Source organism: Micrasema longulum, unplaced genomic scaffold (assembly GCF_059751315.1).
Source record: "Micrasema longulum isolate JH-2025_06_02 unplaced genomic scaffold, ASM5975131v1 h1tg000602l, whole genome shotgun sequence".
Taxonomy (NCBI): Eukaryota; Metazoa; Arthropoda; class Insecta; order Trichoptera; family Brachycentridae; genus Micrasema; species Micrasema longulum.
The window spans coordinates 27,983-55,065 of record NW_028277798.1 but is presented as its reverse complement, the minus strand read 5'-3'; the positions used below and the strand labels follow the sequence as shown (position 1 = coordinate 55,065).

At 30.9% G+C, this 27,083-nt stretch overlaps 1 protein-coding gene across 1 annotated transcript in view; it reads left to right on the top strand.

Moving 5' to 3' along the window:
- LOC148280242 (uncharacterized) overlaps nucleotides 1-27,083 on the top strand; it is a 67,416-nt gene that overhangs the window by 13,284 nt on the left and 27,049 nt on the right. The window contains exon 6 of the mRNA XM_088228686.1: nucleotides 24,185-24,407. Within this exon, the coding sequence (XP_088084812.1) occupies nucleotides 24,185-24,407 (223 nt within the window). The remainder of the gene's footprint in view (nucleotides 1-24,184; nucleotides 24,408-27,083) is intronic.

Sequence of the window (27,083 nt, the reverse complement as noted above, 5' to 3'; positions counted from 1 at the left end):
TTATGCCAAATATATTTTGCCACAAATACAAAAAGACTAATCACTTTTGTGTAAATGACTGATGACCGAAAGCGCAGCAATGTGCCAAATGTTAGAGGAAAGGTGTAAAAATAAAATAATGTGTTGGTAATTTCACAACATATTATATAACATACCTGTGTGATTTTAAATTTTCAACAGTTTAAATAAAATACTTCTTCTCCTTCTTTTCCCGCTCCTACCGGAAGTTGGCGACCATCATTCTGAATTCATCGCGATCCTGGGCCAGTCTAATCAGCGCTGCTGCATCCGGCGGTCCGAACCACAGTCTAAGATGACCTGTGATGCTCTTTTCCGTTCCATACCCCGCCTGCCTTTAAGCTTTCCTTTCATAATAAGTTGGGGAAGGGTATACTTCTCGTTTGAAAACGAAAAAGGTGAATCCCTCCACAGAACTCCACCTCTCATGCTACTGTCACCGACCCAACAACGGGCCCCAGTCGAGCACAACAAATCGATTCCGTTATTTAGTAAAAATTTAAGTAAAAGGTTGTATATAGATGGATTCCTGCTCGCTAAGATAATTTGGATATTTGTAGGAGGAGAAATTAGTGGGGCCAAAGTCTTGAAAAAAGTTGGGATTTGGTCATTTGTTGGGCAAACAAAGAATAAGTGGTTGAGACCCTCTTCTTCAAAACGACAATCGCAAATGGGGGAGTCAAAGACATCAATTCTCGCAAGGTGAGTCCTCGTACAGCAATGCCCTATACCCATTCGACAAATGGTGGATGTATCTTTTTTGTCCAGCAAAATTTTCTTAAACCAAAGACGTGATAGGATATTAGGTTGAATGAGAGCGTAAAGTTTTCCTTTTGAGTTTTTTTTTAAATATTTTTTTAATTAATTTTTTTTAGTTTTTTTTTAACAATAAACATGATAATAAAACAGAATATTAAAAAATAAAGCATAATTACATATCATGAAGTACATATTAATAGAAAAATAGTAAACAAAATAATCCCACAAAGGCGTGGCCTGTTCGTGAGTATACAAGAGAATGTTCAAGATGTTTTGCCCCTAAAGTAAATAATGGACAGTTATAATAATTTTGTATAACATAAGAAAGAAAAAATAAAGTATTCTGTAAAAGATAAAATGGTATTTTTTTATAGTAATTAAAAAAGGAAATAAAAAATAGCTGGTCCTACAAAAATATTCCTTATTACTCGTATTAAAGGGGAACAAAATAAATCATAGAAAAAAAGAGTTCATATCTTTAGTTTGAATCTAGGATAGTGCATGTTTTTTAAATTTTGGAGGTGTTCCATTTGTAGGACCAGCTAGAAGACATGCCAATATTTGGAATTTTCAAAAGATCGTCGGCTGGGTAGCTAGAATTTTTTTTACTTCCGTTTAATACAGCTCTCTTAGCTAAAGGCATACTTCTTATTGCCGAATATGTGACCAAAATATGAGGCTTTTCTTCTTTTGACAGTGGTCAGTAACTCCTTCTCTTTGTTCATAATGCTTAAAACCGCTTCATTGAAGACACGATCAGTCCATGAGATTGGAAGCATTATTCTGCAAACCCAAAGTTTGAAGGCCTCAATTTTGTTACATACAATTTACAATAAAATACAATTTCATCAAAAAACGTCAGTAGATCTTCATCTGAGTATTACGTATACATTAGGTTCTAAATTGTGACATACATACACAATTAAATTAAATGTTCTTAAATCTATAAACATAGAAGAAGTCTTCCTTGTACCAAACTATAAATCTATTAGATGGAAATAACAAAATTATAAGAATTATGTTGAAATCGGAAAAATGTAGTGTATTATGAACTTTTTTCTTGTAGCAAATAAATATTATAATTTGCTACAAGAATACATGTTAACGTGTCATTAATACATTATGTTAAATATGTAAACATGTCATTGTTGTTTATGTTCATTGTTCGGGTAAAAAATACTCTAATCAAAGCATCATCATAATTATCATCATCATTCCCTTTCCGCACCTAATGGTGAATAGGGCATAGGCATTGGTACACTTATCGCAGCGTATATTATTTTCGTTACATGAAGGTAATATGATCGGTCTTACGCTCCAGGTACCAGTCCGGGGACTATGACATATTCTAGTGTTAAAACGCTCTTTTTAAATAAATAGTTAATATCAACCATGTCGGGAATCGAACCCGAGATCTCTTGCATGGTAGGCAAACGCGCTGACTATTATTATACCACCAGGCCGACATGTTTTTATTTTTATTTGTGTATTTATTTGATACTTTACCAGAATACATTTCAAAATTGAATTCTTAATGTATTTCTCACTGAGAAAACCCGTGCCGAATTGGATTTAACTGCTTCAAATATGTAGTTGTTATTAAAAATATTACAGATCAGATGACTGATGTTGGGAATAAGTTTACACGCCCCCTTCGTTCGCTAAAAAGACTTCAGAATTTTCTTTCAACCGAAGCAAAAAAAACCTGTCCTAGTCTATTATATTGTATTCTCTGTGCTGTGCTAATATTTGCAATCAGGAGGCCAATACTGAACTCATTGATCATCTGGTGCATTTGCAGAACCAAAGCATCTACTGTATTTTCAATCTCAAAAAATATGACCATGTATCACCCTTTCGCTCCGAACTCAGGTGGCTTCGTTTTTATCAGCACATAAACTTTTAATCTCTCCCACTTCTTTATATTTTTTTACACAACCCTCGCGTACCAAAATATCTTGCCGAAATATCGTTTACCTTTCTGATCATGGTCTTTTTCTTCGTTTTACTCAGGACAGAACATAGCACATCAATTTTCAGCTATTCCTTTTTGTTCAAGATGCTTTGGAATGAATTACCTCTTCAAGTAAAAAATGCACCTTCTCTAGCCATATTTAAGAAACGCCTGCAACATTACTATAAAATATCATTAAAACCTTATCATCCCTTCATTTTTTGATAGTAAAAAAAACTTTTTCTCCTTCACTTTCCTGGTCCTCTTCTTGTACGATATTTTAATGAATAGATTGCCTAATTAAATTAATGAGATATTCTCGTGTTAATCAACTCATTATTAAAGTAATATTACATTTATATCGTTTGTACAAATAATTTATACGCGTTTGCATCAATGTATGTTACTACACAGGTCAACCCGGGTGATATGCAATAATTTGTATACATATTACCATACATATTTTCATAAGTAATAATAATAAAAAACCTTCAAAATTAACAAGCTTCATTAAAATCATAAAATATTTTAATTATTTCTTCAAATATTGAATTATATAAAAATATAAACAAAAATTAAATAATATAAAAAATTTAATCAAAGGGATATAAACATACATAATGTGTACAAAAATACAATATTTATATATAAATATGTGACTCGTGTATACATATATAAATATGTATACTCACATTATAAATGCGAAAGTGTGTTTGTTTGTTTGTGTTTCTTTTACGTCTCAACGGAGCGACCGATTGACATTTTTTTTGCATAGAGATAGCCGGAGAGGTGAAAAGTAAAATGAGATATTTATTTTTCATCCCGAATAAAAAAAAACACAATGAAAAAAAGATATAATATATCAACAATGAGCAACTTTATTTGAAAATGAGTTGGCGGTTAGGTGGGATGTGTAAAATAAACAATTTGAAATTAGTTCATTAAATTTCTATAGTTGACTTGCTTTATCTATGTTTAGTTTGGTTTGCTTTTCATTTTAGTTTTGTTGTAGGATTTCGGATTTATAAACAGTATAACGATGCCATGTCGCCATTGACTAGCGGATCGTTGTTTTTTTTTCATAGCGGTAGTTAAAAGACCAGCAATCGATACAAGCTACTTTCTTTCCCTAAAAAGACATCATTCCAACAGAGAAATTATTAGTGTTAAACGAAAACGAATTAATTTCCTAAATAATTTCTCCCTGATACCACGCGAGCGTAGCTGCGGGTAAAAGCTAGCATTATAATACTTATATAATTAATCTCGGGAATAATAGGAAATAATAAAAAATACTTAAATAATAAAATAGAGAGAGAACATTTTTGGAAGCGAAAGGTGATTTTTTAAATTCTTTACCGAAATCCAAATGAAACATTTTGTAAACGTAATATTATAATATGTTTATTTTAAGCTTCTGTTTCAGTGAAATAATAATACGAAATTTCCAAATTAATATTTGTTCTCTTTATTTGATCCTTTTGATTACTTTTGTAGAAAGCCGTTTAAATTTATCGTACTTCTACACATAAATTAATATAATTGTACTCGTATTTCAGATCGTGAATTTCGAGATGAGAATTTTCTATGTGCTCCGAAATCCGTATTTGATTTTATATCACTATGCCTTAATTTAATATTTTCAGAATAATCTATATGATCAACGATATTTCGACTTTGTTCAAATGTTTGCTGACAAAGATTAGATTTCACCCACTAGGGAAATTTTTCGCAGCAGCAAAAAAAATTATTAAGATTAACATATTACAACAGAGGCGGAGAACATTTTTATCAACCAATGTCAATTATTTTACTTTTAACTCATCTGTTGTCCCGACTAATATAAGTACATAAAAGCATTATCGAATATTTTATGTAAATAACCGTATAGAAATGGTAAAGTTTCGAATACGCAGTAATAATAATGTATACATACATTATTCACTAACGGAAACGAACATTTATTTATACAACGTCATATTTATTATAATATATTTTATACATATCACATATTTTTCTGTCCGTCCAGACTTCGGCTGAGACAGCTGTTGTTTTTTTTTCTAAACATTATTAAGTACTTAAAATAGATCGCGATATTTCTGGAAACCATACTAAAATAATTGAATCTTTAATTTAATTGACCTTGTGCTCAAAATAAGAGGGATAACTCTTTCATCATCTCTCGAGAATCTTTTTCGTAAACAGATCAGTAAAAAGCTTTTAATGTCAACATAACGGCATCAATAATAGCCGTATTGTGTTGTATAAATAAATGGGTCCCCTCAATAAGTACAAAAGTAAAATAACAATTATATATAAATAGAAATCAGAGTCGAGTTTATATTATTAATAAATAGAAAATTTAATTTTAAAAAGTAAAAGAACGAATAAACACGATATTTAGGTAAATGAATATTTAACATGATTTATAAAACTTTTATATCCATTATGGAATATGTCAAGATAACCCAAAGTAAAATTGTACGTAAACTGTATAAATCTTGCTTTAAAGACGCAACAGAAAACGATAATTTAAGCATTTCTAATAATTTATTTATAAACTGGGTCATAAATATATGTCAATGATTTATTTTACAGATAGACTTTTTATTTGCTTTCGTAATTTTACTTAATTTAATTATCTACTTTAATTTTATAATATTTTTGTCTCTACGTCTATTTTATATTTCTAATTCTTTTATTTTCCACCAAAAGATATTTCCCGTAAGTATTTAAAAAAACCTGAGTGTAACTTTCCATATATCTATTTCATTTTCCCACAATAGATTTCATCATATATTCTAGATTTAGTATTCCAACGCACAGGCTATGCCTATACGGTTTTTTTGTTCCATTAAATATAGTGATATATGCATGTAATAAGAAGTATACTTAAATGTAAACAAATAACTGTACAAACAAATAAATATGTAGTGTATTTTTTGTGAGATTAAATATAGTGATATATGCATGTAATAAGAAGTATACTAAAATGTAAACAAATAATTGTACAAACAAATGACATATAATATAGTGATATATGCATGTAATAAGTAGTATACTAAAATGTAAACAAATAATTGTACACACAAATGAATATATGGTGTATTTTTTTAAAATAGAAAATATTTGAAATTATTACTACCTATATAAACTAAAGTTCTCTTCGACGGTGGAAATAAAAACTAAAAAATGAAATAGATTTAAATTAGAAAACAACTAAATCGTTTGAGTCTCGTTTGAGAAATAGAACCACGATTCGACAAATTGTTAAAAAATAAATTAACACCATCTTCTCACAGAAATTATTGTATTTTACTGTAGTGTCGGACCTAAAACCCTCGCTTTTCACTTTTGCCTTGCTTGTGACAGCGACCCCCAGGTGGCCGCTACCCACTGATTGAAATACACCGATATAGTATTAAACATTACAACCAATATGTCTTCACTGGCTTAACCCGTACCGAGGACATTTGAGAAAATACTTTTATTACATGAGAGAATGCACATAGAAAACAAAATACTATTTTATATGGAGAGAAATTACAAAATTTTATAACAGTTTAAAACACCATACAAACATTTAATTTCTCTCTGTGGACCTATACTCATATGTGCTATTAATTATTCATATTATAAAAATTATAAAGTCACCAGTACATCCATTTCTCTTAGTATTGTAGTGGAGCAGATATTTCAAAGCGTCAACTCTAAATTTCTAGCTTCATAAATTACAACAATATTTTGAGTTTGTCCAAATTTTTGTAGAAAAGGACTAGATTTAACTCCCTAGGAAGCTGTTAATATTAACATACTACACCAGAGATGAAGAACATTTTAGATAAGGTAATATAGTCGTAGTAATATAGTCTACAAAAATTTGGACAAACTCAAAATATTGTTGCTAAATCCATCTGGTCCATGAAGAAGTATAAAATTTGAAAATAAAAAATTTAGGCGTTGCCTAGTATGTAGGTGATATAATTCAATCAGATGAATCTCACACGCATAAATAAAGGTTTCAGCTCTTTGACTTCAAAAACATCAAGAGATGAAAGTATTGAAGGAATATAGATGTTCAAATATGGGCAGTATGGTGAATGTTACATAGTGTGTAAAGTGGCCACTTAAACCAGCTAATGACAGGTCATAAGCCTTGTAGATGCCTAGACTTCTATATTACCTTCTCTAAAATGTTCTTCATCTCTGTTGTAATATGTTGATAAATTACACTTTTTTTTATCTCGATTAGATTAGAGTAATTGTGTAATATACGGTACGCGATCGAATTTTCAATAAATGCGAATCAAAACTTTGATAAACGCGATATTTAGGATTAGCTTGACTGAAGTTAAACGGATTTTTCAGATGAAATGTAGTTTAAAGCCTGACTTTATTGGACATTAAAGTGGAGAAACACATGCAGACTCAATAACAGTAATATTTAATACTAAATGAGTGTCGAAAACAAGACAATGCAGACGAAACATACGATGGAAACTACTTTCAAATGACGATCCTGAATTTTATTTATAACAGCAATAATCTTGGGAGGAATACCATACGCATCGTGAATTTTCCAAAGTCGATGCGGACTATCAAATGCTTTCTCGTAGTCAATGAAACAACAACCAAGGGGCGAGTTCAGTTCATTGCTCTGTTAAAGAATGCATTTTATATTACGGATATGGTCTGCACACGACTTAATAGGAATAAAAACAGTTTGATTTACTCTCACAATCTGCAGTACAGAAGACTATGTGCGCAAGAATCTTTCCTGGTGCGCCCAGTAGAGTTATTCCGCGGTAATTATTGCACTCTAAAAAATCGCATTTCTTGTGTAGAGCAATGATTGTACCACTATTAATTAGAATTAGAAATAAATCTAAAAATATCTATACTTACATACGCTTAGAGTTACGAAAAATCTAACATGTATCAATAAAAGTTTTGACTTTACTTGAAATCAAGAGTTTTACCCTCGCCATTACCAACAATATTTATCCAAGATTTCAATATTATAATTCCGCCTTAAACATTCTTTAATGGAATACTAGACCAAACGCCTTGGGCATTTGAAGCACTTTCCTCTTAAATTCTCGCTAATCAAAATGTAAAACAAAACACAATTTAAGTTTCCGCAGGGGAAATATTCTTCAAAGAAAATATAATTATTATTTCAAATTATGCAAAATTACCTACGCTTTGAGATAAATCAGAGTTTTTCGATGAAGATCTGGTACACGATACTATGTAATATGTAAAATAAATTTTATTTTGAAAAGTTTTAGTCTACTTTAATAGGCAGTAATTTACTAACCGTTTAGTTATGTTTTAATATATTAATCATAATTAAACCTGCACAAAGGTAAATTAGTATGGCAAAAGATGAGATTTTTTTTATGAAAGATGAGATGAGACTTTTAAAATATATATTTATATATTGAATATTCGTACATACGCTTAGGATATTGTTTGAGTTTTTATACTAAAAAAAATCCCTTTTATAAATTAAAAAAGTGTACAATAATATATGTGTATGACGTATCACAGATATAAATATAAAAAAATGGAGAACGAATTTTATGACGCAACCTACCTTTGTCAAAAAGTAAATGTGTATAGATTCTGAGTTTTTTCTTCAAAACGTGTTGTTTTATATTCAACGAGCTGAACCCGGCAATGCTTTGCTCTTGATAGATTTAAGTACATACTCATATGTAGATCAAATGAACACAGTCGAAAGTTTGATATCAATTATTGTATTTAAGTATTGAATTGTATTGTATTTATTTGATATGTACGTATACATGATTATTTTTGTGTTTTGGTTTACATAAGTTGTGAGGACAGAGACTTTCGATAAATAGGTATTCTAACATTGTTTTTCTGTCACTGTCTTGCAGATGATCCCGGATACTGTGCGAAAAAGACAACTGCATGTCAGAGCTTTTATTAGACTAGACAAAATCGACGTTCGTTGCCTTGTTTTCGCCACCTCAAAACTGAACAGATTTTGTTATTTTTTAGACAGAGTATCAGAATAATGTTTTTTGTATCGGTATGTTTTGCGTTTTTCAAAAATAGTTATATTTGTATACCGTGCGCCCAAAGACAACAGATAAAACAGTGCTTTTTAACGGGTTTTGGATGGTCCTAGTTCCCATAATATTAAATTAAAGTAGGTATCTAGGTACTTGTTCATGGTTGAATTCCAAAACTCATGAATAATTAATTTTCAAATATAGAATTCTTCAAACTCTGCTCTTCTCATCGACGGGGTGCGCTTGATGTAGGAATGCCATTTTCAGAAACAGATTAAATGTCAGTTAATATTATTTTATCATTACTGAAAATCCATTAAAAAGAAATACATGGGTAGTAACTATAAGGAATTTTAGGAAATAATTTGATTGGGATCCATAAAAAACTAATGTTGTTTGTAAACATTCACAAACAATTTTTTTTATAATATCCAAAAAAATAACATCCTTCCATTTTTAAAAAAATGCATTCTCAGTGAATGCAGTCCTGATAAACGATGAAAAAAACATTTACGTTTCTAACTTTTTTCTACTTAATAAATTGAAAATTTTAATATCTATAAATATTCCTAGGCCTAAGCTCGTCATTTCCAAAAAAAACCGCCTTTAAATTGGCCCAGTAGTTATTCAGTCTATTAAGGACACGCATACGAATAATGCCTTTCATATACATTAGAATATATGGGTAAGAATATCTTCCTGAAGTAAGGTACTAAAGGCTTAATAAATTTTAAGCGTTTTCCATTTTGTGTAAAAGCACGCTCTTCGGTACCTTAAGAAGTAATTAGATTAGTTTTACTAACGACGTCATCAATTTATTTACACTCGGGAAAATAGCGGCATGAACTCCTATTGTCCTCATTAGAGTATTTATGCTCTTCATCCATGAACAAGTTGTTAAACATATTTATTTTATTTATTTCGTTTTATTTGGCAAACAAGCCAGCGTCTATTAAACGAATCCGATTGAACAGAATAATAAATATTGAAGATGTAGGAAGTAAAAATGTCTCGTATATCAAAGATTTCTTAAATGCAGTATTTACCCAGGGTTGTTACTATTCACAATTCACCTATTTGTGAAATGAATTATTTTTTTATTTTAATTTTTCAGGATTTTGATCAATGTCACTGCAATGCATTTATGTTTATGCTTTACAAAACGCATTTTTATTTTAAGAGACTCGCTGTTTCAATTGGTTTATTTTTGTTTACCTTTCCAATGTTGAAATATTATTGTATATATTTATATGCTCCCATAAAATGTTAGTTGTTAGTTTTTACCTCGGAATAAAAATTCGCTCTCGCCTAAAGAAAAGCCCTTTAGAACTATTGCATAGAACAAAAGCGTTCCAAATTTTTGGTTTGGTATACTATACACGAATGATGAAAACAATATAACTTCATCGGATATTTCGGAAGGTAGTAGGAAAGATAGATTTTTGGGTGTCTAAGGAGTAATCACAGTTATCCCATCATATTTCCCTTTCCGCACCTAATGGTGCATTAAGTACTGCATCGGCACACCAATCACAGCGTATCTTGATCATTTTCGTTATATTTATTTATATTTATTTATTTAATGCACACAATTTAATCATAACACAATTATTTTTTTTTATGTCCTGACTTGTTAGAAAATTCCATGTTAAGTCGGGACTCTTCCATATAACATTTTCAAACATATTAAACAATATACAAAATAACAATTAAAACGTGAAGGAAATCATGAAGGTAAGATGATCAGTCTTACGCGTAGTCCAGGGACGATGAAATATTCTAGTGTAAAAACACCATTTTAAATCAATATTTTATGTCAACCATGTCGGGAATCGAACCCAAGACCTCTTGAATGGTAGGCAGACGCTCTGACCATTACACCACGAGGCTGACACGACCACAATAGGTACGGTGTAACATCCACACTGATTTCTTAAATTCTTTTATATGAGTAACTTTATGGAATATAAGATACAATATGGGCCAGCTCGTAGTCTTGTCGTTATTGTATATTGTTTCCGTATTTATTTCGTAATTAATCCGCGCATGATTGAATTAAAAATCAAAATCACTTTGTAATTTTCACCACGCATGAGTTTCTTGTCCAAACACAACTGGTTAGGTTTTACCCAAAACCCGTTCGACTTTAGCTCAGACGCATCTATATCTCGTCGCACCGAGAATTGGTAATATTTCAAAAGAGCGTAGTGACCTTTCCCTTAAGCTAGGGTTTCCTAGGACAGCGGTGCCCGTATCTTAACGGCCGTAGTGAACGGTGATGCGGTAGACAGCCGTCGTAGCGGTGACTAGACAGTGGTTTTATTTTTTAACGGTGTTATCAACACCCTTTTTCTAGGAAACTACTTTCTAGTCACCATTACGACGGCTGTCCACCGCATCACCGTTCACTACGGCCGTTAAGATACGGGCACCGCTGTCCTAGGAAACCCTAGCTTTACTTTCCTAAAATCACCCGCGCGTTACGGTTCTGTGTAGTCACTACACATAAAATAAAATAAAATTTAATTTAATTAATTTAATTTAATTTGCCAGTACCTAGGACTAACTAATGACTTTTTCTTTAGAGCATGTCATTATTACAATACAGTTCTTTCCGGTCACGCAGACATTTTTCATCTCTCTTATATGACATATAGAAAACTCCTCATAGACAGTACACCCGTTTAGTTTTACGATGTCAGTAATTATGTATGTATTCGTATGTTCATTATTATATTGTTGTACCTTTTACATTATTTTTATATAACTTTTTTCTTTTCTTATTCTTTAAATTTAAATTTATCTTGTTTCTATTGACTTTATTTTTATAACTGTAAATAAATACGTGTATTTTTATTTTATTTGCAAGTTTCTAAGTGCCTAAGAATTGTAAATTGCTTTTGTTTTGATACCGATAATGTATTTAATCGATATCTTACACCACTGTGGAAAAATTTTATTGACTGTTTTCACAATTTTCATTCATTTGTATTCTTATTTTTTTCATACAATATATGTAAAAACTGTTGTTTTTTTCCCAAATAAAAGTAAATAAAATAAAAATACATAAAAAAAAGTAAGAGATTTAAAAAGAGGAAAATCGAATATTTATAGGGAATGGCTTCAATTAACCATTATTTAATTCAAAAATTATAATATTTCTAATCTAACTGCTGAAAACATGAAAAAACCATTGGGTATCGCTAACGATCTCCCGAAACGTGCACCCGCGCCAACTCCCCGAGATCTACTAGTAGCTAGTACTGGACATATAATGGACCTGTAATGCCCGGTGTTGGTATACTGTGTATACTTTTGATGATATTTGTAATTTATCACTGATTTCCGATAAAATGTTTTTTTGTGCCGAATAAGTACTTATTATTTAATAACAATTTATTTCAGTCGATACGTAAATGTGTAATGGAGGAATACTGAAAATCATTACCCAATATTTACTATATTTATAAAGATATTATAGTTTTTAAACGCAATGTGTACTAGCTACACATCACCGGGGAGGGAGGGTTAAGCTCTCAAGGACAAAATCTATTTTTAAGAGAGGGATTTAGGACTGGATTTTCCTCGGGGGAGAGATTTGAGTTGGAAACTCCTTGCTGATTTTTCATTTATTTGAGTTGGTTGTTGTAAATCAAACGTTTGTCTTGGCTTGTTATTTTTACATTGATGTTTTTAAAACGATGTTCTTGTTTTGTATATTATTACCGTTGTGCTTTATTGTTTAAGTATATTATTCGTCCTAACTCCATACAGGACACAAGACTTTGCTCTCATGGGGTTGTGACTTGTGTCCCGATAAATGAATATGAAAATATTATGTGAATAAATAAACGTATAAAATATAATAAAACCACTTTTTTCCTACCGACCGCGACCGGTTTCAAAGCTACACAAGCTTCTTTATCAAGGTATTATTTACTTGTGAATATTATCCTATTTTATTTTAACACTGTTTACTAAATATTAAATCTTAACATATGGAGCTAAAAAGTAAAGTCTTTTTATCATGTTGTTCTTGTAAAGGTGGAGGTGTGGAGTGAGATGGGTACGATCTCTAAAACTTTAGATAGGTGTGGATTAAATAAAATATGGTATATTTAGTATTTGATTATTTTTTTCGTATTTTTAATAGTTTTTTTTTTATTTCTATTATTTCCTAGTTTTCTAATTTAATCACTTTATTTTCAACATGTACATTTTTTAATGTAGTGTCGTTATTTCAATTATCACGATTTGCGAATTAAAAAAATATATATTATTTGGGCACCTTAAATGTTATTTTACCCTAATATAAGAGTTTATTTTAGTTTTTCCAATGTAGATTGAATCGAAATTATTACAATTTAATTAATATAAAATGCCAGATTTATTTTATTGAAGTACTTTATCTTTGTGATTTCATAAATAATGTTCCTATATTATTAATCATGTAGAATGTAGGTTTAATGTTTGACGGTAGGGAATTGGACAATTGATTAGAAAAATTAACATTCACAAAAACAATCTGTCTTAATTGTTTAGGTGGGTTAGCGTTAAAAATATACTGGTAAGTCGGGGGAAGATGACTAATTTTGACTTTCATCAGTGACTGAAGATCTACTATTGATCCTAGCCTCAAATAAAAAATACCGTGTATTAAAAAAAAAAAATTATTACCCGAATAAGAATCTTAAAAATAGTGGTAGAACAATAATAAAAATATTAAGTAAAAAAAAAAACATAAAATGCCATCTTCCCCCATTTCATCGGGGTAAGATGCTATAAAGTAAAACATACTAAGACTTGAAACAGAGGTCACAAATATCCGGGTTAGATGTGCATGTTTCACGAAGTCATTTTTTACATCAAATACAAGATATTCAATCAAAGTTGGAACCATTTTTGTCAAAATAGTTCCTTTCACAAATAGCACAAACGTGATCTGTTTCTCCTTCACTCACTTCATCATCAGAAAGACTGACAATTTCAGATATTTGAGAATCAGAATCCGTACTAAATAATGCTCGTTTTTTGTGGTTTTTTTAATAACATATTTTCTTTTCAATTTGTTTTCCTTCGATATATTTCTTTATCTCTTCCCCCGCGATAGCGTTCAGAATCGCACTGCTGATGACCGAGCTTGATTATCCGAAACTAGTTCCATATGAATATAATATGTTCAATATACGCGTACGTGGTGAAAAATACAAAGTTCTTTTTTTAGGCCTCGGGTATGACTGCAATACTGTCCCAGGGCCTCGATTACAACCGGAAGTTAACATTTATCTTCAATTTTATCTACAAAGTAAAATTAAGTTTTCTGTATTTTCATCATTGCAGAATATGCATACATTTTTTTCTTTAAACATGTTCAATTATAGGTTACCGATAAACATATTTTAAATGTTCATGCAAATATACTCATTTTCGTACACAAATATCGATGTTTCTTTATAGACAGTCAAAGATAACTCTACAATGTTTGATTATGTCCAAATGCTTGCAGACTGGCTGGATTTCCTCCCTAGGGAGTTGTTCATATTTAAATTTATTTCAACAGAGAGGGAAAACATTTTTGAGAAGGGAATATGGAAGTCTAGGCATTTACAGGGCTTATGACCTGTCATTGGCTGGTTTAAGTGGCCACTTTACACACTGTGTAACATTCACCATTCTGCCCATGTTTGAACATCCACATTTCCTCAATTCTTCCATCTGTTGACTTTTGTGAAGTAAAAGAGCTGAAACCTTTATCACGTGGGCAAGATTCATCCGGCTGAACCAAATCACCTACTAGACAACGCCTGAAAATAATTTTCCAATTTCTATCTGAGTGGCCACTTAAACCAGCCAATGACAGGTCATAAGCCCTGTAAATGCCTAGACTTCCATATTCCCTTCTCAAAAATGTTTTCCCTTTCTGTTGAAATAAATTTAAAGATAACTCTGTTGACTTCCCATTGCAATCAGAGCCATGGTCATTATAAGGCTGTAGTCTGATAAAACGCACGCAAAATGAGGCCCTGGGCTGGTAGTTAAATCTTAAAACTAATCTTGTCTCGGTGCGGTGTAACAAATGATGTGCCATGAACCCCAGCACTATTTAGTGTGAATAAGAATATGATGTTAAAATATTATATGATATCGCATATGAATAAATTAAATAGTTTTTACATTAACTCCACTGTGAATTAATACCTTATGTCAAATAATGACAAAATCATTTCTGTATTTCCTGTCAAAACTTCATATTTCTACACGTGCTTTATTGCAAGAAGTTTGAATAAATTTAATCGCTTCAACATTGACTGTGCATAGCATTATAATTGTTTGTGTTTTCTGGCAAACTACAGAAATAAATTAATCATTGTTCAGAGTCTCCCTTGTAAATCTGCTTTGTAGTCGGTACTCGGTACACGGCGCGCCTTTTTGCGCTTCCATTCGAAAAATTTCCGACAGCGAGTGCCACGACGAAATGAAATCACGGGAAAAATGTAATTATGGCGGGAAAAGGACGTGCTGTATCTGGAAATGAACTTATTGGAGGGAATCTTATCATGTTTGCCGCTCCGAGTTGAGTACTGAACAGGAAACATACAAAAAGATTTTATCCTGTTATTGACATTTCAACGAACAATTCATATCTGAGAGGCGGGAATAAGTGTTTGCGAGTTGTTCTATAGATAATGTTTATTTTAATATCTTACCAAGAACCACTTGAAATTTATTTTGAAATGAAATCCCACAAAATAAATAACGATTAAAACATAATAATTAATATGTACTGATTAACTAACTGACAATAATTGTGTCATGTTGAATGCAAGTTGGTTTTTTATACCTTTTGAAATTCTCCCCTGAAATTTTGTACTCAGGACGTCATTAGTTCTCTACTTCGAGATAACGTGTTTTTTTTTTTTTTACAATATAGATAAGAGGTAAAACAGAGTATTAAAAAAATAAAGGATAATAACATAGCAATGAAATAAATATTAATAGTAAACAAAAAATCCCGCAAAGGCATGGCCTGTTCATGGGTATACAAGAAAATGTTAATGAATTTTTGCTCCTATAATAAATACACAGTTTTAATATTTTTGTGTAACATAAGAAAGAGAAAATAAAATATTCTGTTTACAGAATCTTTTAAGATTACATGATATTTTTTTATAGTAATTAAAAAAGGAAATAAAAAATACGAAAAAACATAAAAATATTCCTTATTATTAAAAGGGGAAAGAAATATATCATTGAAAAAAAGAGTTCATATCTTTGTTAAATGTAAACTTTGGATAAGTTTGTGACCTTTTGAAGCAATTAAATGCCAACAGATGGGAACGTAAAACAAAGGATTAACTCTAAGCGATATGTGTCACTTCATTCATGTTTCATGTCATTGTCGTAAATAAACATGATTCAATTTTATTCATTTGAATTTTGTTATTTAATTTTTTATCCTAATTACACCAAATATTTTATTTTTTAACTACCCGTCTCACTGGTTAAGCCTGTATCAAAGCAAAAATTACACTGTTTTAAGTTAAGCTAGTTGGTATTTTACGCTATGCATTATACATTTAATATTTTACTACTGCTCCAATATTTTTCGTTTTTCCGAACTTCTTCGGCAGGCTGCCGAAGACTTTTGCTCCTATAAACAGGTGACTTCGCTGTCCGTACACCGTTAGAAGTTTACCTGCAGACATCGTTTTCATTTGCAGATACTTTGTTGTACCTGTCAGTATCCGCAACAAAGTGATATTTAGGTTTTTATTATGAGTTTACGGATGGGTACTTTCAATGAAACTTTGAAACCGGATCTGTGTGCAATATTCATTAGATAAGTACTGTATCGCTTGCTCTCGCTATGCTATGATGATATATTCAATTTAGAATGGGATGATTGGCAAACTAATTAGAAATGATGATAACAAAAACGTATGCATGAAATGTTTTTGTTTTTTATTTAGCTGTAATATTTTTACACTTTATTACATGTAGTGATTAATCCGTATTAATAAGCAACTTAAATATTTAATTAAATGCAACAAAATTTTACAAAAATTATAACAAAAACCTAACATTTCAACTAATTCGTTAATCAACTAATTGGTTGTTAAGGAAGCCTAAATATATTTAAGAGATTGGGCTTTCGGGGGAAATTTTACTTACGTACCATTAAATGTATTATTATTTGAGAAAAAAACATTATTTTTATTATACTGTGAAAGCTCTGACAAAATTTTCATTTGTTTGAAAGAAGTTAAGCCATACATTTTTTTTCAGTTACGATAATTTTAAAAGCAGATTTAGAGAAGCATGGAACTCAAAAGTCGTTTTGAAATAAGATAATTGAAAATGAATTAACCGCTGTAAACACCATTTTTTTCACGAGTTGGATTGCATCAACTCTTTGAAAATGGGTGGGATGAAGAAATTTAGCCTGGTTGACAGTTGGCAAAGCTAATGTTAACATGATCGGAACGAGCTTTTATCAAATTTCTGGCCCAATAATACCAAAACTTAAGCGCCCAATCGAATCTTGTCGTTTGTAAAGCGCTTAGATATTGTAATAATTTGACTATTTCAAATAGTTTTTGAGGAATATGAAAAAGTTAGGTTTTATCGGTTAAGCTCAGACTATCCTGTTTGCAAAATTTGTAAATGTAAATGCGCTACAAACTTAATTTTACAATCATTCGCGTATAAATTTTGGGATAAAAAAAAAAATTTAAATAAAATAAAAAGGTATTTGCCACAATTTTAAAAACGTTCTTTTACGCAGTTTTCGTTTTTATTTTATTTACTTGCAAACAATTTTTAAAAAATAAACATTTTTTTTAATGAAATTTTCGTAATAATTTTCTATCTGTTAAAATATTGTTTTTGTACAATTATTGTTTTGTGTATTTTTACAGTGGGATACCACATTTACCTTGCAAACATAAACCTAGTCTTTAACTTTCAAAACTAAAATTAAAGACATAATAATTAGCTTACATGTATAGCACTGTTTTTATTTTGAAAACTCGCTTCAAGTGGGCTTTTTTTTTACTTATTACTTAAAACATACAGGCTACATTTAAAACTAGCTACGTAATTGATAACATTATCTTCATGATAAACCTTCAAAGTTAATTACCAAAAACAAAACTGTAAATATGTAGTGTTTTAATTCCATTAAATCATGTGTGAAATAAGTCTATCATTTAAAGCGACAGTAAAAATATAAACACTCTTTTTTTAAATTAAAATGTAAAATAAAGTAAATTCACTTCAACTCTAAATCACAAAAAAGCTGTCGGTATAATTTTATCGATACTATTTCAAAAAGTTTTGCTCATCGGTGGAGCTAGATTATTTAAAAAAACTGATTTGAATACGAAATGAATCAAATTAATGAACTTTCCATTTATAAAAAAAATGGTCTTCATGAGAGAGGCACTGAATCAGTAATTAGTAGAATAAATTAATAATGGTAGACATGAATCTGCTGAGAAGTAAGTCGGGCCTACTAATCAACATCGACATGATGAAAATTTGTGAAAAAAAGACATTTCTCCCTCCCCATTTCCAACCCCCGGATGGAGTAATGTTGGCAGGCCTCCTTTCTCCCGGGAAGAGCTAATTAGATCAATTAGTGTTGGTTATAAGAAAATTCTATTAACTTGTTACACCAAAACATGCTTTTGATTCTCAAGCATCACTTTTGGATTGAATGTATCTAAAAATAGATGAAAATTAACGTAGACAAAAAAAATGAGTGGGATTGAGAAGGAGATAATGAAATCTAAGCATTCGCGGGGCTTACGACCTATCATTGACTGGTTAAAAATTGTTTTACAAAACTCATCAAGGATGTTTTAGCAAATTTTCACTTTATTTCAATCAACAGATACAAGAATGGAAAACATATGGTTTTTCAAATACCGGCAGGATGGTGTTTATATGATCTAATCGTAGTATCTCGGATTCAGAGGCCCCCGGTTCGAATTCCTCTTTACTACAAGTTTTCCATTTTATCACACTGTTATTTACGAATAACAGAAAATGTCTACAAAATTTAAATACTTAATTGGGTAAATTATAAGTACGTGAATAAATATTTTAATACTTAATATATTTATTTCAAATGTCGAGACTTCGTATTACTTTTCCTTATTCTTTTTTTTGCTATTGTTTAATATATGTATGCCCAGTAAAACGGTTGTAAACGAAGCCACCTCTTGGCATAACATTTTTGATTAATTTTTCTAGAACTCTACTACGTCTAATTTTTCATTTTATACCTTTCTATGCAACTAAAACAAAATATGTAAAAAATATGTCCTTTGGTTCTTTTAAAAGAAATAGGTTTCTTTTTATTTTTTTACATTTTTACTGGTAACTTTACCTTTTCACCTATTAGTCGTTCTACAAAATTCGTTGATTTTCAAAAAGCCATAAACTTAAAATAGACAAAATTTTTAGCTGTACATGTATTTTCGAAAACTCTTTAAAGAAAAAAAAAAAGAAAAAAACATAATGGTGATACCAATCTATAAATTAAAAACTGACGATTGGAAAATATTGTTTACTCGCAACAATACGGATGATGCACTAATTGCCATCTATAATATAATTAATTATGTTTTTAATATTTATTTCCCCATGAAAGATATCTGATCAAACAAATACCCGCAATGGTACCATCCTGCAATAATTAAAATATACAAAAAAAATAATTAATATCTTGAATGAACGTGAAATTTAGACCATGCACATTGGTACTCATATAAAGATAACGTATTTAAATATTTAAAAAAATATAGATATGTAAATAAAATATATTGAACATAAAAGATATTAAAAAAAACTTTAATTTTGTTTTTTAAAAATAAATTGAAACATTTGAATCACTCAAAATTTGTGGTATTTTTCTTAAATTTTAGGTTAAATTATGCTTTCATAATGGTTTGAAAAAAAATTTTTTTTAATGTTTATTTCAAACTCTTTTTTATGAAATTATGTTTTAAGCCTTTTTTAGGAAGAATGTTTTGGTGATCGATATTTTATTTCTACAGTATGTTTTTAACAATATTCGACGGAATAAATTTAATCACAAAAGAAAATGTTTTTAAAATCAAATTTGGGTTGCACTTAACTTATTTCTACGTGTATCCTTTTATTTATGAAAAAAACGTGGTTATCTGATATTTTATCTAAGTATCTTTCAGGAGGCTTTGTTATTTTCAACAAATTAGATGTAATCAACGAATATCTATAGTGTATTGATGTTTAATATTTGTACGGAAACAATGGTAAAAATTCAATAGAAACTTACCAATAACATATTTTAAGGTAAATTGTTGTTTTATGGAACAATAAAAATAATGCGTGCGGCTTTTGTACCTACATTTAAAGATACATTAAGGTTTTAACTCGTTAATTGGTCATGGTAAAATAACTTTTATTTTTTAACGAATTTTATAATTGAAAAAATATACCTAGTCTAAATTTATCTATAATTCTATGTTGATACATTATTTATCCCAAATTTCAATAATGTTTTTAAATCTAAAAGTGCGGACGCTTCCAGCTTCCCTAAGACTTTCTAGGAACTAATTAAATATGTTCAAACCTTTATAGTATAGGTTGTTTCATATTGAATACTTTCCGATATGTATTCAGGAAGCACACCGCTTTCTAACTTGTAAATAAAAATCAGAGGATCCATCCAGGATCAATCAAGCATGCCTTTAATGTTGGTGTATTGATCGCGCTTACATACTACTCTTATTGTTCTATTCTGGATTGAATTTTTGCTATGGTAAAATTCTAATTTCACATCTGCTCAAAATGTCATAAAATGTCACTTAAAAAACATGTTTGCAATGCAAATGTAAGCACTTATAATTAAAATGTCAATCGTCAGACAAAGAAATCAATAAAAATATGCGATTTTATAGTTCACAAATATAAATAAATTAAGTTATTTGATTAAAGCATTTTCAAACTAAAATGCTCGATGATGTTTCGAGAAAAACACGGTGTATTTATTAATTATTGTTAAATTACATACATTCAACATGTTATTCATTGCTTTGATAAATACTGGCGTCGTTTAAATTGGGTACATTAAAAATGTTTTTTTTAATCAACTAGTTTTCGGTGTCGGTTAGTCGGTGACCGACATTTGTGGAATGTTCGTATGTTTTGAGAATATGTAGAATGGTTTCAAATTATATTTTGACAAAGGAGCCTAATGCCTCTGCTTTTGTTCTGCTCTTTCCCATCAAAGGGACGAAGTGCTGCCTTTCTAACCCTCGGTATTGTAATTGTCAAATGTAGTACTGACAATCCTTTCACTGTCCCTTTCTTAAATTGAAGTGAAATATTGTAGTGTAAAACCACCTTTGACGGCCTCGTGGTGTAATGGTCAGCGCGTTTGCTTACCATGCTAGAGATTAGATTCTCGACATGGTTGATATGAAATATTTATTTCAAAGGGTGTTTTTACACTAAAAATATTTCATAGTCCCTGGACTGGTATCTAAAGGTTCAGACTGATCATCTTACCTTCATGTAACAAAAATGATCAAGATACGCTGCGATTGGTGTACCAATGCAGTGCCCTATGCACCATTAGATGCCGAAAGGGAATGATGATGATGATGAAAACCATCTTATCAATAAATATTTCGTGTCGACCTTCTAAGAAATCGAACCCGATACTTCGAGCATAGAGGGCGAACGAATCAACCACTGCACTACGAGGTGGACTTTTATCCACTAGATTATCTTTTTCAGGATTTTAACTGAGTGTAGCATCGAGTCGAAAACACAAGCTTAGGTTTTATAAATTCGCTTGAACATAGAGACAATAATATACAAAATGATGATAATGATTTGATATCATACCACTCGTCCCCGAAGAAAAATTACGTTGGTAATTACATTACTTAAAGAAGCTTCTATTAGGACGACCAAAAATAATTAAAAAAAGGTTCCTTCAATTAGCAAAATAATTTTTATTTAAAATTAAAAAAAAAAAAAAATGTTTGAAAGATTCCTTAAATTATTCTATTGAAAAAAGGTTCTAAATTGACTTTATTTTTTGGTCAAACAAAAATGACAATGACACAAATTGTCTTTATCTATCGTTGGTCTCAACATTGATAATAATAAAATGATTAAAATAATTTACATTAAAACAATAAATCAACTACAGTCTTTTTACAGTCAAATAACTGACTTGCAACAAAAATGCGTGTTTACTGCATTGTATCTCAAAATAAACGGAATGTTATTTTTTTAAATATTTTTATTTCTCTACGGCCCTTTACTATTTTTAGAGTACCTTCCTATTCATTCGGTAAAATCATAAATTTATCTAGATAAATAATTCTGTAACTACGAAGTAATTGAATATTAATAATAAATAAGTTTAGGTGGAGTACAGTGTAACACGGGGTACAAAATAACATTGTTTTTAATTAAAAAAATATTTTTTTTTAAATTTATTGCAAAAAAATTGTATACATACTTAATAACAGGGAATCTATATAAAACTAATTGATGTAAAATAAAAACGGAGTGTTCTCTGTTTAGTAGATAGTCTCCATCTAACATGACCCGGCCTGTTCTAAGATAGAGTTTTTTATCTTTAGAGCATAAGTAGTCCTATACTAATAAAATAATACTCGTAGCATACAAAAGAAAAACTTAAACTAATTAATTTTAAATGCCTAGCTAATTAAATGTAAGAAATTAACAATTGTTATTATACAAATATAAAGTATATATATATGTGCCAAGATTACATGTTACTTAAACAATAATAATATAGTATAATATATAATAAAAAACAAATATAAAGCAATGAAAAATACAAATAATATGTTTACCAATTATATAAAGTACTACGTTTTTTGATTTATACATATTTTTCAAAAAAATCTCTCGCTACACTATTTATATGTGCAGCTATTTTTATTTTAAAATTTGTTTTACATTTTGAGTCTTTTATATTTGGCAATAAATCATTAATTATAATATTTTCTTTATTTTTCTTCACTGCAACTCTGTTTTTCTAGAGCCAACGAGAATTCTTATCAGCTATATTAACACAGAGCTAATTTGCAAACAGTATTTATGATTTTTGTGCCAATTGCCAAATATGGTATCTGTTTGTGTGAAAGAGCGATAAAAAAAAATGAAGTCGTTTCGTTGCTATTCCGAAAAAGTCAAGCATTGGTAAGTAAATGTATTCCCAATTTTACATATTGTTTGATAGCTGTTTAATAAATTAAAAAACCTCGCCGGATTTTGAAAAGTGTTCAAATAAATGTAGATTTTTCTAAAATAAAATAAAACTTTTTTGCTACACTGTTCCCCATCTGACCCTAATTCAAATATTTGGCGCAAGCGTAAGACAACCTGCCGCAAATAATTGTCAAAATTTATGCGTTTTATTGCAGTTTTACTGTCAGTGCAGTAATTTTGAAGAAGCGCTGAAAATTTCGGAGCGCGGAACTCCGTCTAAACTAACTTCGCGCGAGTCTTAAAAAAATAACCCACACACGGGATTTGTTTCCGAATGAGTCTATCGATTGAGAACAGGACGTAAAAGTCACCCCTAAAGGAGTAAGTTCCTTCCGGTCGAGAGCGGGAGATAGTAGGAGTAGGAACTAAGTAGTGTGTTGTCTACGGGACGGAGTGCGGGCGGGAGGAGAGAGGAGGGAAGGTACGCCGAGTGTCGGAACAATTAGCATTAGCATCGTGATTTCACATGAATAATTTTAAAATCTGTTAAAAATCATAAAAAAACACATATTTAAACACAATATTAGTTGGATGAATATAATGCATATACTAAATAAAAAAAAACAAACTAAGTTTTTTATTTATTTAAACGCCTTGTATGTTTTCCATATAATTCAATTAATTTTATTTATGCACCACAACAATCCGGGGGTCCAATTACAGTGGTGAATCACATCGCAGAACAGTCAGGCTTAAGAAAAATATCTTTTTTTTTTTTTTGTATTCTCACCGGGAATCAAACCTGGAACCTTCCGTGTGTGAGTCAAGCATCTTGACCACTACACCAAGGAGACCGATATAAATATAAAGACTGACATATATTTTACAAAAAAGTAGCAAAAAATAAGAATGAATTCAGAAGAATAAGAAAAAAAATACATAAAAAACCATCTTTACATATTAGTAAAAAATATATCGGTATCCATATAGTACATACATACATTGCAGTGAAGAGAACAAAGGTGATTTTTTTCACATAAGTTATGTTAAAAGAATCTTAAAATTAGAAGAATATCGTGAACAAAGTTGCGAAATAATATCTATTTAGCATTTAAAAAAATAGCATTTCACACGTTAAGCTAATTCATTTTGCTCATAAGAATAGCAATAATTGCCATCACTACGCCGGGCGCCGAGCGCATTCCGCGTTCTGCTCTCCCGACACTCGGTCACATTCCTTACGCTTTCCAGAAAATTCGTTCGCGGTCCTCGCATCGGCCCCGCTCCCAGCGCCACCGGCCCCCGCAGCACCGACGCAGCTTCAGTGGCCGTCTCTCCTGCCTCGCCGCCTCGTCATGCCGGACTCCGAGGAAAAACCGCACATTCAAGTGAGGCTTCTTTATTTACAAACACGTTTTATTTACTATTGCGCGCCGCGTTTTACGGGCGCGCAAAAGTTTGAATTCGCATCTCCGCGTGTTGCGTTGGCTGTCGCTTTATCAATTCGTACTGTCCGCCTATTTCCATTTATCGCTGTAATTAGTGCAATGGTAGAAATTAGCAAACGGGGGGATTTGACGTCTAATTTAGGCTCCGCGCGGGTCAGGGGGGGTCGAGCGGGAAGGGCGTGGTGAACGCGCGCAGGACTCGTCTCCGAGTACAAACTGAGACGAGCCACGGAATAAACGGATCTACCTCGTTTACTCCGCGATCTTCTAAAGTGGGTCATCAACATTTGACATTTCGCTTACAGCTCTTGAAAACTTTTCGAGTTTCGCGATACTTGAATCAAGCGGGTCCTTTGTTTTGATCCATTTGTATCGTGAATCAGATGAATGAATAAAAACTTCGTCTTTGGAATCCTAAATACCTATTTCAAACTTTTCAAATCAGCATTTTCGAGACTTTATTATTTATTATATACGATTACAGTAATTGCGGTACAGCGTAGGTCTTCACTGGGTTGAATTCCTTACTATGAATAATTGCGCGTTGTAATAAATAGGTACCTACATTGATTTGACATTGTTCACATTGTCGGAAGTAATTTAACTAAACAATGAACTTCATTTACCGCCATTTAAATAACTTGTGAACGCATCGCTGACTATATTATATCACTTTAATAATGGTTAAATAAGTGATCATTTATGATTATTATGTACTAGAATAAAGAAACATTACTGAAAGAACTGCGTCGCTATTTTACCAAGTTATTTCCATAAGGTATACATATTGAATGACGCTTACAAAATTTCACTTTTAGCCAGAGCTGAAAATTGTGTGGTTCGAGTGGTAATATCTTTGTTGTTTACGTTAATTTCTAATAAACTATTAACGCAAACAACTTATTGTGTAATTAGACGTCATATCTGCATATAAATACATTCATTGTAAATGATCGTAACTTATAAGCACCTAACAAAACAACTAAATAATTTACAAATTGTCTACTTTTTTCCACTGCCGTCAAATTTTTTACTGTTGAATGGACCTGTTTTTTTTTAAAGCGTTTTTTTACAAATTAATTGATTATTTGATTACAAATAGAATAGGTTTACATATGCTTATATTGTATTAATGTAAGTTGGTGGCCAGCTATCTCACTAGGTATACAAACTCGTATATCAAATTGAATGTTACCTTTTTACCCCAATCCTATGACCTGGCATAATATTGACAGAGTTCAATCATTCCCTTTGCGCACCTAATGGTGCATAGGGCACTGTATCGATACACCAATCGCAGCGTATCTCATCCGATCATTTTTGTTGCATGAATGTAAGATGGTCAGTCTTACGCTTCAGGTACCAGTCCGGGGACTATGAAGTATTTTAGTGTAAAAACACCCTTTTAAATGAATATTTCATGTCAACCATATCGGGAATCGAACGCGAGACCTCTTGCATGGAAGGCAAACGCGCTGACCATTACACTCGAGGCCGACAGTATGTAGTAGGTAGCAATAAAACATATTTATTTCTGGATTTTTTCAAAATATTTTTTTTGTTGACTAATCAAAAAAAGTAATGGAAAGCTAGGAGAAATATGGAACTCTAGGTATTTACAGGGTTAACGGGTTGTCATTGGCTGTTTCAACACTTTACGCACTGTGTAACATTTACAATTCTGCATTTGTATTATTTCTTTCCCCTAGGAAATTAAATGAAGTACTTCTCCGCCCATATTTGGACATACGTCGAATTAATATTTTGCCGAATAAATGGAATATTGAACTAAATCATAATTATTTTTCTTTTTCCATGAAGGTCTACAGTCGAAATTTCCTCCCATTCCCAACACTTCTAAGATATAGATAGCTAGGAAATAAGATCCATTTGTGAAACATAAACCTTGTACATTATAAGCAAGGTCAATAATACTGCAACCCCATTAAAAATAAATATATGTTATAACATATTTTATTAATTGAACTCATTCCCAAAAAAAATTGATACAAATTAATGTCAACTACGTCTTGAATTAAGAACGACGTATTTCGATATTGTAAATACTGTAAAGCATAAAATATATACGCGTTTGTTTTTTTCTTTTGTTTTCTACGAAAAAATACGCTCTTCATTTCTTTCATTTTTCGTACTTGACTTTTATATTTGAATAAATTATACAAGATGTTTGAATACACAATATTCTCTGGGAAGTAACGTATCCATATTATCCATATTGCTTTGCTTATCTTAAATCTTTGTTTCTGAAAAATAAATACTTTTACACATTTTTGGGGTTCACTACATTTTTACAATTTTTAAAAGTTTGGATGCGATTTAAGGCTTAGATATTTAATGCAATCACACTTAAGCTAAAATATGTACGTCTTTGGTCAGTAGATATTATTTAAATTAATTGCAACAGAGAGGGAAAACATTATTGAAAAGGGAATATGGAAATCTAGGCATTTACAGGGCTTATGCCCTGTCATTGGCTGGTTTAAGTGGCCACATTACACACTGTGTAACATTCACCATTCTACCCAGTGTACAGGTCATAAGCCCTGTAAATGCCTAGACTTCCATATTCCCTTCTCAATAATGTTTTCCCTCTCT